Source organism: Caretta caretta, chromosome 2 (genome assembly GCF_965140235.1).
Source record: "Caretta caretta isolate rCarCar2 chromosome 2, rCarCar1.hap1, whole genome shotgun sequence".
NCBI classification, from domain to species: domain Eukaryota; kingdom Metazoa; phylum Chordata; order Testudines; family Cheloniidae; genus Caretta; species Caretta caretta.
This window is the reverse complement of record NC_134207.1, coordinates 209371303-209386393: the sequence shown is the minus strand read 5'-3', so window position 1 is coordinate 209386393 and position 15091 is coordinate 209371303. Positions and strand designations below refer to the sequence as shown.

The following is a 15091-nucleotide window of genomic DNA, read 5'->3' as shown; positions in this document are numbered from 1 at the left end:
GAGACCCTTTTGTGCCAGGGCCCAGGGCTTTTTTGTTCTGGTGCAGCAGGAGAAGCTGCAGTTTTGACAGCGCAGGGTGGGAGTCTGGAGAGGAAAACGGGGAGGGTCCATCCGGAGCCAGGTAGCCCCAGCTTCACCCGGCTGCTGGGCGGGGGAGGTGCCCGGCGGTGCAGATGGGTGTGTGGAGGGGGGAAGGGCTGCCTTGGGACCCAGCCATCGGAGGCGTCAGCAGCCACCCCGCTCTCCCCTCCCCCGGGGATGTCAGTGTCAAGAGGCAGCAGCAGCCTCTGGTGCCAATCCCGGGGCAGGGCGCAGGCGGCGAGGGGATTGGAGTCACCGAAGCGTCAAGCGTGACCGCCCGAGGCCCCTCCTGCCTGCTGGGAAGGCCATAAAAAACCTCGGCGAGGCGCCGAGCCACAGACCGGAGAGTCGAGCCACTGGCAAGAGCGCGACGCCGACCTGAGCGCGGGAAAAGCCCCATCGACGGAGCCGGCCGTGAGTACCGCGGGCTTCCCCGAGGGCCGGGGGACGCGGCTCTGACCCGCTCGCCCGGCCCGCCGCGTGCAAAGCGGGCCGGGGACCCCGGCTCAAAATCTCGCCTGCCCCGTGGCTGCCGGGAGCGGCTCTGCTCCCCGCGTGAGCCCCGGCCCCGCGGCCGCGGTCTCCGGCGGCTCCTCGCCCGCCCGGGCTCGCGTTCAGAAACAGCCGTTTCTTCCGCTTTTCGGAGAAGGTGCGAAGCCTCTGCCCCTTTTGCGGGAGAGCCGCGGGTTGGGTGCCGCCTCCTGCCTGGGCTGGGAACAGCTCAGCAGCCCGTGGAGCCCAGGGGGTAATAAACAGCCACCGCCCCCCCCCTCATGCTTTTTTTTTTTTTTAAAGGAAATCAAGTTTTCCGGTGCGTGGGTCTCTCTCCCCACTCACGTTTCATTGGAGGCTGCGGGTCTCCTCCTAGCATCCTCCTAGAAAATCCGCTGTGTTCCCCGCAGCGTGCCCTGTCCCACCTGCGCAGCTCTGCCCCGGGGCTGCTGCTCTGCCCCGGGGCTGCTGCTCTAGCCAGATTTTACGCACCCCCCCCCCCCGCCCCCCGAAGGTGACAACAAGCGCAACTTCCTTGCACAAGCTCAGCGCGCGCGGCGAGTGGGGCGCGGTGACTTTATGCAGCGCGAGCCGCCCGCGTGGCCGATGCCCGCCAGAAACCGGGGAGCGGGGGAGACGCTGCAAGTCGCGTGCGGGTGGAACTGACCAAGGCCCGCCCCGCAGCGCTTTGTCCCGGGACGCGGGGGCTGGGGGAAGGGGCTGCGGCTCTCTGGGCTCGGCGGCAGCCAGACGCCCGCCCGTTCACGCTCCTTTCTCCCGCCTCCGCCGCCCGCGTGTCGCGCAGATGCAGGGGACCATGCGGTTGTGGCCGTCGGTGCTGACTTTCGCCCTGTCCTTGCTGATCTGCCTGGGGACGCTGGCGGAGGCGTATCCATCCAAACCGGACAACCCCGGCGAGGACGCGCCTGCGGAGGACATGGCCAGATACTACTCGGCACTGAGGCACTACATCAACCTCATCACGAGGCAGAGGTAGGTACCGGGCACCCTAGCGCGGGCAGGGAGGGCGAGCACAGACCAGCTGTCCTGGGTGGGTAGGTGGGTGGGGGGAAGCCTGTGTACTCATCCCCACCGCCTTTCTCAGAAAACAAACTGGGAAAATACGTTCTGATCTCGCCCAGGCTCTGCTCTGTAGGAGGGGCTCTTTCCCTCCGCACAGTAGCCACTAGTGAGCACTGCCCCGAGGGGCGGTCTGACTCCTCCAGGATCTCTAGCTCATAGGTCCTTCTACACCAGCCAGGTGGGCAGATGTGAGGGACGGTCCCGTCAAGGCTGAGATCAGGCACCAGAGGCTGAGCATGGTCCAGTGAGGGGTATGGAAACAGCAATGTGAGTGCCGAAGTGGTGAGGGGGGCACAACTGTGGGGAAGCTAAAATGCTCCAATCAGAGCTCTGAGCACTTATGAATTCACAAAATGAGGTGCCCAAGAAAAACAGTAATAGAGAAAAAAGTCGGTTAAGGGTGGATTCCATTTCTGTAGCAACCACAGCCACCTCTTCATGATGGGGCAGATCCTGACTGGATACAGCACATGGGTTTTGTGTAAGGTGGAGGTAAATGTGACCTCCAACACGAATAACATGTAATAAAGGGTTGGTGGAGTGGTTCCAATATGGGCTCTAGAGGCTGGTCTCATCCAGTCTTGTCAGGTTTTAACACAAAGAGCTTTCGTTGCTAGGAACACAAAAGTCAAAAGAAGTTTATTTCATGGAGAGAGCACCAGCAGAAGCAAAGAGGGAAATAAAATGTAAACGTGGAACATGAGAGTGTGAGACAGACAGGGAAAAAAGCAGAACAATTTCATACTTCCATTGCTGCCGCTGTGTCTCATATGGTGTTTATCTGTGCGAGTGACAGTTCTTATTGTTGCTGAAGAATTGTAGTAATTCAGAAATCTTTTGTTTTGACAGCTGCTTAGTACACCAGTCACTTAACAAATAATTAAAGAGCGCATTGTATCGGCAGACAAGTCTGCCCTTCCCTAGAATGGTTACCTAGGAATGGCCCTGACTTGCTCATGTTACTGCAGATGTGTGTGGTGAAACCTCAGATTGAAAAGAAAGGTAAAATTACAATGTCAAGTCTCTTTGTTTGGGGGCGTCAGTCCGATTTAGTTCAGCTGGCTAATAGAAGAGAAAGCTTCCTCTGAACTAAGCGTTGCCCAGAAAAGCCGATGCTCTGATAATTTCCCATCTAGGCTATTGGAACCTCCTCTTTGCTGTGCTTTTGCTTTCCTCCCTCTAGTTCATATAAAATGCAGATGCCAAAATTTTCTCTCCGCCCCATGGCTCTGCCCATATCATCTTCCCCTTCCTTCACACACTTGAATTCACTACATTGGTTTCCTACCTCTTCTCTCATATCCCATTTCCTAAATACAATTTCTTATATCAGCTGATTTATTCATTAGACTGGTGGCTCTCAACCTTTCCAGACTACTGTACCCTTTTCGGGAGTCTGATTTGTCTTGCGTACTCCCAAGTTTCACCTCATTTAAAAACGACTTGCTTACAAAATCAAACATAAAAATACAAAAGTGTCACAGCACACTATTACTGAAATTGCCTACTTTCTCATTTTTACCATATATTTATAAAATAGATCAGTTGGAATATAAATATTGTACTTCTAGTATATAGAGCAGTATAAACAAGTCATAGTTTGAATGAAATTTTAGTTTGTATTGACTTTGCTAGTGTTTTTTATGTAGCCTGTTGTAAAACTAGGCAAATATCTAGACGAGTTGATGTACCCCCTGGAAGATAGCTGCATACCCCCAGAGGTACATGGTACCCCTGGTTGAGAACCACTGCATTAGACAGTATTTCAAGTGTGGTTCCAGTCTGAAAAGTGACTGTGTAAAAATGACATCACCTTACTTAACAGATCCACTGCTTGCATATATATCATATTCATATCTGCTTCTTTTAGTGACAAAAACAAGATTTTACTCCCCCCTTACCCCTCTTAGTTCTGCAAAGTCAGTATAGCAGGGATGAGTGAGCTAGATTCCATTCTGGTGTGCATATTATAAATAGAATGTTGAACCAAAGTCTTTATTGATGATAAGGCATGAAGGAAAAAAGAATCAAGTTTGATTTTTATATTCCAGGTGCCAAGCAGGGGGAACAATCATTTTACTTTTAAATGGAGTAAATTTGAGTTGGAGAGTCAATTAGAGAGTTGAGAGACAACAAATATAGAACCCTACAAAGCCAGTTTCACAATGTCACTTTCCAGGGTGGACCACACTGTAATCAGAGGAATGGAGGCCCAAATAGGACTTAATTGAAAAACATGATGCACTGTTTCTCTTGTTCAGTGCATTAACTGCACTGAAACAACCCACGGCAACAGGCTTGCAATTGGTTTTAATTTAACTCTTGCACATTTCCTATTTCAGTAATAATAGAAAATGTTGTGGCATAAACGTCTTGGAAAACTGATCCTAGATCAGAATTGATTTTTTCATGATGAACAGCATAACTAAAGTCAAAGTTCCCCAGTGAGAACTTTATTTCATTTTACTTAGTACTGGATGATGGTTTTCAGGACTGGTTCTGGCAGGCTATGGAACCCATAGGTGCTGGAACTAAGGGTGCTGCCACACCCCCTGGCTTGAAGTGGTTTCCATTATATACAGAGCTGACAGTTTGGTTCAATGGCTTTCAGCACCCCCACTATACAGATTGTTCCAGCACTCCTGATGGAACCTGTGATTGCAGGGAGACTCGTGATGAGAGGGCATAGGTAAGCTGCAAACAAAGTAAGCCTGTGTCTGTGGGACCTGGGCTTGTGTACTCAGCATTTTCAAGCCCATGCTTGAATGTCCACTCTGCATTATAAACCTGGGTTTACAATTTCTGGACCTAGCTCTCACAGCCATGCTAATGTGTTCGTATTTGCGTCCACACTGCAAATGACAGGGCTTGGACCTGAGTGACAGCAGGCTGCAGGCTCTGACCCTTAGCAGAGTTCTAGGAGGACCCAGGTTCTTGAATCAGACGGATTTGTGTGTGGATGGAAGGGGGCTTGGGTTCAAACCTGAGTTAGAGCCTGGGCTTAGTGTGAAGTGTAGATATAACCAGAGAGGCTCCAGCCAGGAGGAAGAGAGAATTCTGGGCATGCTCATCACTTCTCACTGAGTGTGAGCAAGATCCTGAGGCTTTGTCTGTACTAAAAAGTTAGGATGACCCAGCTACGTCGCTCAATCTACATCCGTGGGCCATGCAGTTAAGCCGACCTAACCCCTGGTATAGACTGCACTAGGTCAATGGAAAAACTCTTCTGTCGACCAACTACCACTTCTCAGGGAGGTGGATTACCTGCACCAGTGGGAGAACCCATCCTGTCAGTGTAGATAGTGTCTACACTGAAGTGCTATAGCAGTGGTGCTGCTGTAGTATTTCAAGTGTAGACAAGCCCTGAGCCTCTTATCTTACCCTGTGGATATTGAACCCCGTAGGCCCAGCCATGAGCCTCCAACTCACCGCACGGTTGGTGAAACATATGTGAAAGGGTATGTTTGAGGGGGAAGAGGCAGAGGTAAGTGCCCTTTCCTTTTGGGTTTCCACTTCCTGCTTTGTCGTCTGATGCTTCTGTAGCTACTGATTGCATTTTTCTGTCCCATCCCTCCTGGCAACTGCTGCTGCTTTAACCAGTACCTCTTACTGTCCCTTTCCCATGGGCTACTGTTACCCGCAACTACAGTTAAACCTGCTGCCAAGAATGACCATTCATGGGAGCTAGCAAAAGTAGTTGCTTGTAAGAAGGGGCCTCTCTTCAAAGGTTTGCACACGAGAGAGCGGTGGCTCCTGGCGAGGCACCCGGCTCTGAAGGCAGTGCCGTTGCCAGCAGTAGTGTAGAAGTAAGGAAGATTGGTTTCCTCCTACAAGTTTGTTTTTATGGATGGGAGTAAGAAATTGTGGTTGCTGGTCGCAGATGACAGGTGGTCACTCTTCGCAGTTAAATTATAGGGGAAAAACGTTCCTTGGCCTCTGCAAGTAGTCACTCATGACAAGTGATCTCTTGTCAGAGCTCGTCACTAAGGCACGTTTTACTGTACTTCCTGAGCCTCACCTTCTCCATTCCCATACAGGGCCCTTCTCCACTGTACTCTCACCCTCTCCAGTGGTGACCTTGGGAACTTCCTCTGGGCCTCATCCCTGTCCTGCTGTTTGAGTCAGAACTCTATTCCTCCTCAAACCATCTTCTGTCCCTGTACAATGGCTTCCTTCCTGCAACTGGCACTGCCCTGCCACTTTGTTGCCTGCAGCTTCAGATCACTGAACTTTCCATCTCGTCTTCACTTCCCCCACAGCTTGTCATTGTCATCTCTTGCCTCCCCCAGCTTGTCCTTTGCATGCATTGCCATTCTATGTTATAAACAAACATGCAACATATTGTTTTAAATATAAGACCACAAGAAGGGGGCATTCCTATAGAAAGTGGCTCTAATCCAGGGGCTCTGCAGGTGGCCCTGGATGTGTCTGAACCATCTCTGATGACTTGGATTTCAGAAAACACTAGATTTTTCCCATTTCACATCTATATCAGATATGTAATGCGAAAAAGAGCCTTTGTTACATGCAGATTCTTTTGATATTGAGGACTTTGCAAGGTTCTGAGCACCCTCAACCCCTACTGGAGGTGCTGAACACCTTAAAGGATTTGAATGCCCAGGCCCAAATTTTCAAAAATGGCTTTGGGTGCCCAACGTGAGACACCAAGGGCCTGATTGTCACAAGTGCTGAGTGCTCACAGCTCCCCTTGAGTTAAACTGGAGTTGTGGATTATCAGCACCTCTGAAAAACAGGCGATGTCTAAGGGTATGTCTGCATTACAAGTGCTGCAGCAGGACAGCTACAGCATTGCAGCTACACCGCTTGTAACACGACTGTGGACACAACAGCAATGGAAGGGATTTTTCTGTTACTGTAGTAGATCCACCCTCTCAAGAGGTGGTAGTTAGGTTGATAGAAGAATGTTTCCATTGACCTAGCTGCATCTACAGTGAAGGTTAGATTGACCTAACTATGTTGCACAGGGCATGACTTTTTTCACAGCTCTGTGCTAGGTTGACCTAAGTTTTAGGAGTAGACCAGGCTTCAGATTGGGCACCAAACACTACTGGCCACTTTTGCAAAGTTGGTCCTTGGTCTTTAAAATGTTAATACTATTCGGTGGAAGTGACTGTTCAAACATTTTCCACACAGCAAGCAGTAGGTTGGGATACTGTCATTGGAAAGTCTCTGGATTGTGCAAGATAGATATGGAGACAGTACCATCAACTCTGGTGTAAAGACTTTATGAAGGATTTCCTCCAATGGCAACTAATTCTATTTTGTGTTCAGCCCTGGCTTTCAGTTCAGTTCTCTTGTCATTGTTCTATTGTGAGTACAAGGGCTATCCTAAGTGATAGAGACTGCAAAACTAAGGGGCACACCCAAGCCTTGAACATTTAACATTAGAAGAATTTGCTTTCCTTTTTTGCCACCTGGGCTGATCCTTCAGGCAGCACTCCATTCCTTGATGGCTTAATCCTATTCAGGACACAGACACCCTGTATGGCAGCACAACGTGTTGTCCTCAATCTGGGAGCCAGGGAGCTTCAGGGACAGAGTGTGTCGAGTATCTCAAAATAAGAATCCTCTTCATTTATCTGAGCCATGTCTCCTCTCTTGCAAGGGACCCTCCTTAGTCCTTATTCAGACAAAATTCTCATTGAAGTCAATGGGAATTTTGCTAAGGTATGGGCTACTTAATCCAGTTTTTAATTTGTTTAATCAATGTCTTTAAAACAAATATTTTAATCAGGGAAATTAGATTCCTCCTTAGGGGAAGTCCCAGTCACATCCATGTTAATTGGAGTAGGTAACTAGAAACAAGTTCCTTTGTGGTGATGGAGCATAAGACATATGATTCAGCATCACGCTTGATTGAATTACTATAATAACATTTCACTGTGGGCGGCTGGTTCTTTTCAGATATTCATTTTCAGTCAGTTGATATAACAGAAATTTGCTTCCAAAACTTGAAACAGATACTAAATTGACCAAGACCATGGAAAAAATCCAGTCATTAAGATATAATAATAACAAGTCAGCCTTGTTTCCACAGTCATATAGCATGATAAACATATGAAAATCACACAAATCATATCAAGAAAAGCTAAGACTTTTTTGTTGGAAGTTTGCTCTTCTGCAATCTAGCTGAATCCACTGGAGGGACACCTTGAGGACCATTGACTTCAGTGGGGCCAGGATTTCACCCCATGCATTTAGTAATTCTTTGCCAATGTAATTTTACCGTCATTTTGCCGATACAGTACAACCTCAGTGTTACGAACACCAGAGTTATGAACTGACCAGTCAACCACACAACTCATTTGGAACCAGAAGTACGCAATAAAGCAGCAGCAGAGACCAAAAAAACCCCCGGCAAATACAGTACAGTACTGTTAAACATAAACTACTAAAAAAATAAAGTGAAAGCAGAATTTTTCTTCTGCATAGTAAAGTTTCAAAGCTGTATTAAGTCAATGTTCAGTTGTAAACTTTTGAAAGAACAACCATAATGTTTTGTTCAGAGTTACGAACATTTCAGTGTTATGAACAACCTCCATTCCCAAACTCTGAGGTTCTACTGTATATCCATACAAGTAATAAACCATGATCTTTATTTCTTTATAGTGAAGGAAGTGTTCTCTTGTGGTTACCATTATTATTGTTAACCTAGTGGTCCCAGGCAGTAATGGATTACCTGTCAAGCTGACTGCTTATTATTGATACTGTTTTCAGAAAGGAGAAAAAGGGCGCATTCCTTTAGAAGAAATGGAAATTGGGATTATTTTTTCAAGTAAATGCCCCTAATGGATTCTATTGTTTTCCAGGATATTTTTTTTTAATGCAGGAATAGAAACACAGTTGTCAGGTTTACTAAGAACAAAGATCACACCTGACAACAATTGTCATACCATGTTACTAACAAAGCTCTGATTTGCAATACAAGATCTACGATGGCAAGAGTTTTAAAAGTGACGAGTGAGTTTGGGTAGCTCAAGTTTTGGGTCCCCCACTTGAGACAACTTAAAGGTGCTGGATTTTCCTCAGCACATTTTGAAAATCTGGCCCCTTTAAGGCATCTCATCTCATGTTACTAGTCAGTTTTGAAAATCTTGGTCTGTATGTATGGTAACTTGATGCAGTATGAGTCTTTTTGTATTCATTGTATAGGGCAGGTAGTTTTTGTGGATTTCTCACTCAATGAATTTCTGATGGAAGATGCAGCACTATCCAAATCTGTGCTGGAATTGAACAAAAAAACCTTAATTGCATTTGTAGAAAAGGATCATAAACCTCAGATCTGCTGTTATATTTCCACTTCTCTCTCCCTCCCTCCCTCCCTCCCTCCCTTGCACATCCTCCCGCACAAAAAGTGTGACTGTAGGATATCTGCTAATACCTGCCAAACAAAGAAATGTTAGAAATGTCCGGTTTCTATCATGTATATTATAACAGGTGATTATGGAAAATATTTCAATATGAGGGGTCTTTATATGTTCTAATTATTGATATATTTGTAACCAATGTGACAGTAGAGTGACACATTCTCAAATGAGCAAACTGGGTTCAACTAAACCTGCTGGAGAATTGCCTTTACTTCTGCCCTACAACATTTTACAATAAAGGTTTATATGAACATTCCAAAGTTAGTCTCAATTTTAAAGTTGGAGGTATGAAAAAATAGGTATTTTTTTCCCCCATTTAATAGATATGGAAAGAGATCAAGCCCAGAGACACTGATCTCCGATCTTTTGTTGAGAGAAAGCACAGACAATATTCCTAGATCTAGGTAAGTACAAAAGTGCATTGTGATAACTATTATTTTTATTTTAAATTTAACGATTTCAGTAAATGATTTTCATAGGCAGAAAATATGTAAGCATCAAAAACTAGAACACTGTATTTGGATGTCAGTTTATATATATGTATATATATAAACAAATAAAATTATTTATCCATTATTAAAACAACACAAACATCCTAGGAACATAAGGGCTATGATACCAGATCAGACCACTGGCTCAAGTAGAGTACTGTATCTTACTTTTGGCAGTAGCTGATACCTGGTGTTTAAAGGAAGGGAAGAATCCTCATAATGCATATCCCTTATTGTGAAATGCTGCACAGAATACCACCCTGACCCCTGATGGTGATCCACCTACATACTGAAACATGAGGCATGTTTCCCCATTAATTGTTAATTTTCTTAGTTTTATTTTTCTCTCTGAAATCCTGGGTTCTTTTAAAATAGCTTTAGGTGGGAAAATCTGTGCCTATATTAATCTACACACAGATTATATACATTGACTTTCTTTAAAATATTACATTTTGCATGAGTTTTGTGCCTAATATTCTACAAAGTGAAAAGGTCACAAGTTATTAAATTTTGGTTGGCACACACAAGAATGTCTATATCTGAAAGCCCATGTTCTGGATGTCTGATTTTACTACAACACTATATAAAACAACATTGTAACAAGGTGGCTGATGTTATTAAATGTGTTATTGACTATCTCAGTATAATTTTAATTGCTAAGGTATGACAATCAATGCAGAGGGCCAGTATAAGATCTATGCATCACTGAAATTCCACTTAAACTTGATGTTGAGCGGAAAAAGCAGAGGTCTCAAAAATGCATAGGTGTGCTGTTGGACCTCTGCACAGGGGTGAATTTCAGTCTGTAAGTATATATCCATTTAAGCTAATGGCATATCTTGATTAAAATAGTATAATAATGACTAAGATTAATACAGTCTTGCAAAATTCTACTTGCCATCTCATCTGGATTGAGTCAATTTTTTTAATGAAGATGTAAAATAGTATTTTTAATCTTAATTGTAGTTAAGAGTGGGTAAGCAGAGTTTAAGCCTTGACGGTTATGTTTAAAAGGCTGGTGATTGTATGCCTACTGCAGAAGTAAACTATTTTCACCGTAGCTATGTCATAATGCCCAAGCCAGCTGTTGTGTTTCATAAGTCAATATGCATGAGCCCCATAGGAGTACTCTCGTGCCTAAAATTAAGCACACATGTAAATCATTGCAGCACTGGCACTGAAGGGGCTAATCCTGCAAACCCTTTGTGTCCAGAATTCTCATTGATGCCTATGGAAGTTGTCTGTGCAGTAGACTTACAAGATCGGGCCCAAGTATAGGAAATTTTACTACAAAGTTAAAATACAGCATTATGGTTATGACTTTAAGTGCACCTGCCATGATACAATTTATCTCGCTGATTTGATGTATATGTTAAAGTAAACTGTAGTGAAATATGTTATGGAGGTTCTCTATGCTTTATAAAGACCAGGCAAAACACTAATTCTTCAAGGAATGCTATCAGTGTCGTCTGCTTTGGGCAGCACACATGTAGTGTTACAATTTATGTAATTCCTCCATCTAATTCTTTATACATGATTCTTCCCCACTCCAAAAATGCTACAATGCTTTATTTATAATAATAATCATTAATAACTTAAAGCTTATGAACAAAAAAAAAGAATAAACGAGTGTGCATGTGAAATGGAAAAAATTATAAGGAAGAGATTTTAATTTCATGCCCTCAACAGGGTATTGTAATCAACAATAAGATTAAAACAAGGTCCAATATTATTAAAAAATAAAAGCAGTTTAAAATTAGTTCATAACTTAAAATAAAGTAATTATGTATGTATTTATATTTAAGAAATAGTTGCATGCATGGGCAGCTAGAGAATAGATCTAGTTTCCCATGGCTGTATCATCACCAGAAGGTCACATTTCATGCCTCTGTCACTTCTGTGAACTTAGACATTGTACCCAAAATTAATGAAGTATGAAGAAAAACTTGAATAGTATTCAGAGTGGCTGTCTCCTCTGATGTGCACTCTTACCAGCTAATAAAGAGAAACTCCATAAGTGTCTTGAATTAACATGGTACGTTTGGACATATAAAGAAAGTTTCTCCCTTAGCAGAACGTCTTTACTAGATTCTTAGGGAAAATAGATTAAAAATAAATGTGCTGCGAAACTAAGGAAAGCACTGAGTTTAATACAAATGTCTCTCTTATGCATGGTTTTGATCTTGTGGATCCCATGTGGTCATTAGGAAATCCTTATACTGTATGTGTATCATCCTTTGTCTCAGTTATGTTCTCCCTCTTTTTGTGTCTCTTTCTGTATGCACGTAGTACAATACCAGGATACAGAAATACTTTGGGCCCGTGGCATTTGCTTTAGCAAATATTTTAAACATCATTTATTTAAAATATTAAGCAATAATGCCACTTAAGTTTTTAGCAATCACTGCTGCTACCTTCAGATTGAGTTTTTGAAAAAACTAAATTCTGGGTGAACAGCATTATAGAATTTTGCTAAATTCAGTAAGTTCTCTCTTTAAGCAGTACAACAGACACAATTCAGTCAGAGATACAAATGTACTAATAGGCATGTTTATATCTCTACGTGCTATAATTTTGTAGCAGAAATGCACTAAGTGTTAGCCACTGGCATAAAATTATTCTGCAATGGGTCTTAGTACTATAAAGACACAGCACTGATGCAGCAACATTTAGGGTCCCATTACATAATAATGTGTGGGTATTTAACCACCTGACTTCCATTCATTTTTGTGGAAGTGGAGCAATTCAGTCTTCATACGTCACATTGGAAATGTATCCCATACTCTACTAGTGGTATTAAAGTGAGAACTTTTATTACTTCTGCCTGTTGAAAGATCATCAATTATCTTAAAATCTATTTGGTTCTATCACTAATCTTTCAGAGAAAATTTCATAACATGTTTAATGTGTGTTACAGGTTTGAAGATCCTTCTATGTGGTGATGGAAATTTCAGCACATCGTCAAACTTTTCCTAGTTTTCAGTCCATACTTATTGCTATAAAACCAATCACAGTTTATCACTCCTCAGTGCATGCAACCATCGTATTGAATTCTGTAGCATTTTTCCTTCATCATACTTGTATATACATTTATTTAAATAATTTATTTGTGCATTCCATAATGTAACATATTAAATGAAAGACAACAACACTATTATTGGCATAGTAAAGATTTGTTTTAAACTATTAAAACCGAATTATAACTTCCCTGCAGTCTAAAGTAGCATGTACAGTGATCATTTCACAAATATTAAAATAATTGTGAAAAGTGAAATAATTACAACACTTAGCTGGGCCTTTAATTCAATTTTTCTGTTTTGATTTATACAGATTTATTTGTTTCATAACATCCAATATATCCTACATAATTTAGGAAAATAAAGTGATCTGGAAAGTGTTTTTCATTAATCATTATACAGAACAATTGTTTATTACTTACATTAACCCATATATTAAAATTAATAGCATTTTCAAAATACAAAGAGGTTTAATTCTGCTAAATAGTCAAGACTGATTAAGAATTCAAATTAAAAAAATTGAATCTCTTCATTTTGGCAATATATAAAATGACAGGAAACAATATAATTCCTAGGACTATGAATATGGAATTTGGAAGTGTTTGAGGGTTAATAGTTGATTACATGAAAAGCTACCTAGTGAACGTTTGATATTTCCTTTGCAACACAAAGTTTTGAATAACTGAATCCAACACAAAGAATTTTCCTAATTTCTGTCCTAGTCACCCTTTCCATGAGCAGAGAGTACCTAGATCAGGTACCATGGTATTTTCTTTGATGTTTATTCTCTAAATGTTCGATGTGTAAAATCCATATTACCCTGGTGGGAGAGCTACTGATGCTTGTTGAGTTGAAAATAACCTTAATATTTTCATCTAAAACTACTTAATGTTATAACAGCATTTTCTACCCTCATTCTATATATGGTTCTTTCATTGTCAGAGATTCAGTGTGGAATATTGTCAGTAGCTGTTTGTATTATATTTGGCCTCTTCTATAGAGTGGTACAGATTCTGGTCCTTGATCCCTGATATTTTAGCATGCTACCCCTTATTTATATGTCAGCGATGAGTGCATAGGGATTGTGTGAAAGAACACAACCAGAATTGTAAGTCAGAAAAAAATCTGCTCGGAAGTTTGATGTATAAACATTTCATATCTGTTTTCCAAATATTGTTATATAGCTAAAACACAAATACATCTATACAATTTAAGTGGGTTTTTAATCTGCTTGTTAGAGATACACACTGGATGTGTTGTTACATTTTGTAGTTCCTTGACATTTGCCAGTTACTGTATGTCACGCCTACTTCAGTGAAACATTAAAAACATATTCATTTAAAGAAAACACGCAGATGGTATTTTAATAGGCAAACTGTTTTCAACACCTACATTGTCACTTTATTGATTTAGACTATATATTTGGTCTATTCTGGTGCATTCTTTACAAAAATTGAATTTAATGAGATATATATTGTATTTACCACTGATTTCTGGCATTGTGTAATAAATACATTAGTGATCTTGCGGGACTACAATTTGATGGTAACGAGGATGTTAGTAGATCCCATGATTGTTAAATTAGAGTTACCTAGCATTATCTTCAATATATATGCCAGAATGGAGAAAGGAATGGTTAAAGAAGAAGCATATACACAAGTTACTCACTCTCTGCAGTCCCACCTAATTCTGTGAATTTTCTTCATCTTATGGAGCACACACCTGTGTACAAAAGCTAGTGAGAGCTCTAAGATGTTAAGTTTTATTTACCTTATTGTTTTAATGAGGCATTGACTATAGAGGCAAAGCAATCAAACAACATGGTACCGAATGATATTATATATACTAATATCTTGGATTTTCTTTCTAAATCTTCCTGTGTTCTCTCTGTTCCAAATGAAGCTCTTATAGTATTGAGTGAAACTTGCCTTCTGAAGAACTGAGCCTTTGTGTACCTCATCTTCCAAATACTGAGGAAACTGGAACATTCAAAATCACAAGTCAGGCCCCCCAAATCATGAAACTATCTTAAATGGTAAATTTGGGGTTCTTTTGATTCGCCTTCTGGTTTTTGAGCCTTTAGGATTTATGTTTTCAAACTTTTCCACAACCGTGAGGGGTAGACCTAATTTTTTTCTATAAAAAAAGCTGAGATTCATGACTCCAGAAGTTTGAGGCTTTAAGAAAATGAGAAACTCACAATAAAATCATGAGAGTTGGCAACATTGTATTGTTTTCACTGGGAGTTCTGGATTCATAAGAAACACGGGGTGAACCAGGAGCAGCACAAATAGGGAGCGTTTATGCAGAAACTCATGCATGCGCATGAGGATGGGAGGGTGGAGACAGCTTGAGGGACTGACACAGCATCCAGGATCAGGCCAGGGAACAAACAGAAACTGCTGGGGCCCCCTTCATAGCCTTAGTTGGCTCCCTACCCTGTTGAGTCTCAATAACTTCCCTTGCTTCACCTCTGTCTCCTTCACAGTGAACTTCTGCCTACCCCTGCGGAGTGAACCATATAAGTGACAGGCCAGTT

At 42.1% G+C, this 15091-nt stretch overlaps 1 protein-coding gene across 1 annotated transcript; it reads left to right on the top strand.

The window, feature by feature from the left end:
- The first annotated feature begins 336 nt into the window (after positions 1–336).
- Positions 337–13900, top strand: NPY (neuropeptide Y). The gene is made up of 4 exons (XM_048838424.2): positions 337–495; positions 1379–1566; positions 9368–9448; positions 12453–13900. Exons 2-4 carry the CDS (start codon positions 1379–1381, stop codon positions 12475–12477), a joined length of 294 nt encoding a protein of 97 aa, XP_048694381.1. The 5' UTR covers positions 337–495; the 3' UTR covers positions 12478–13900.
- The last annotated feature ends 1191 nt before the right edge of the window (positions 13901–15091 follow it).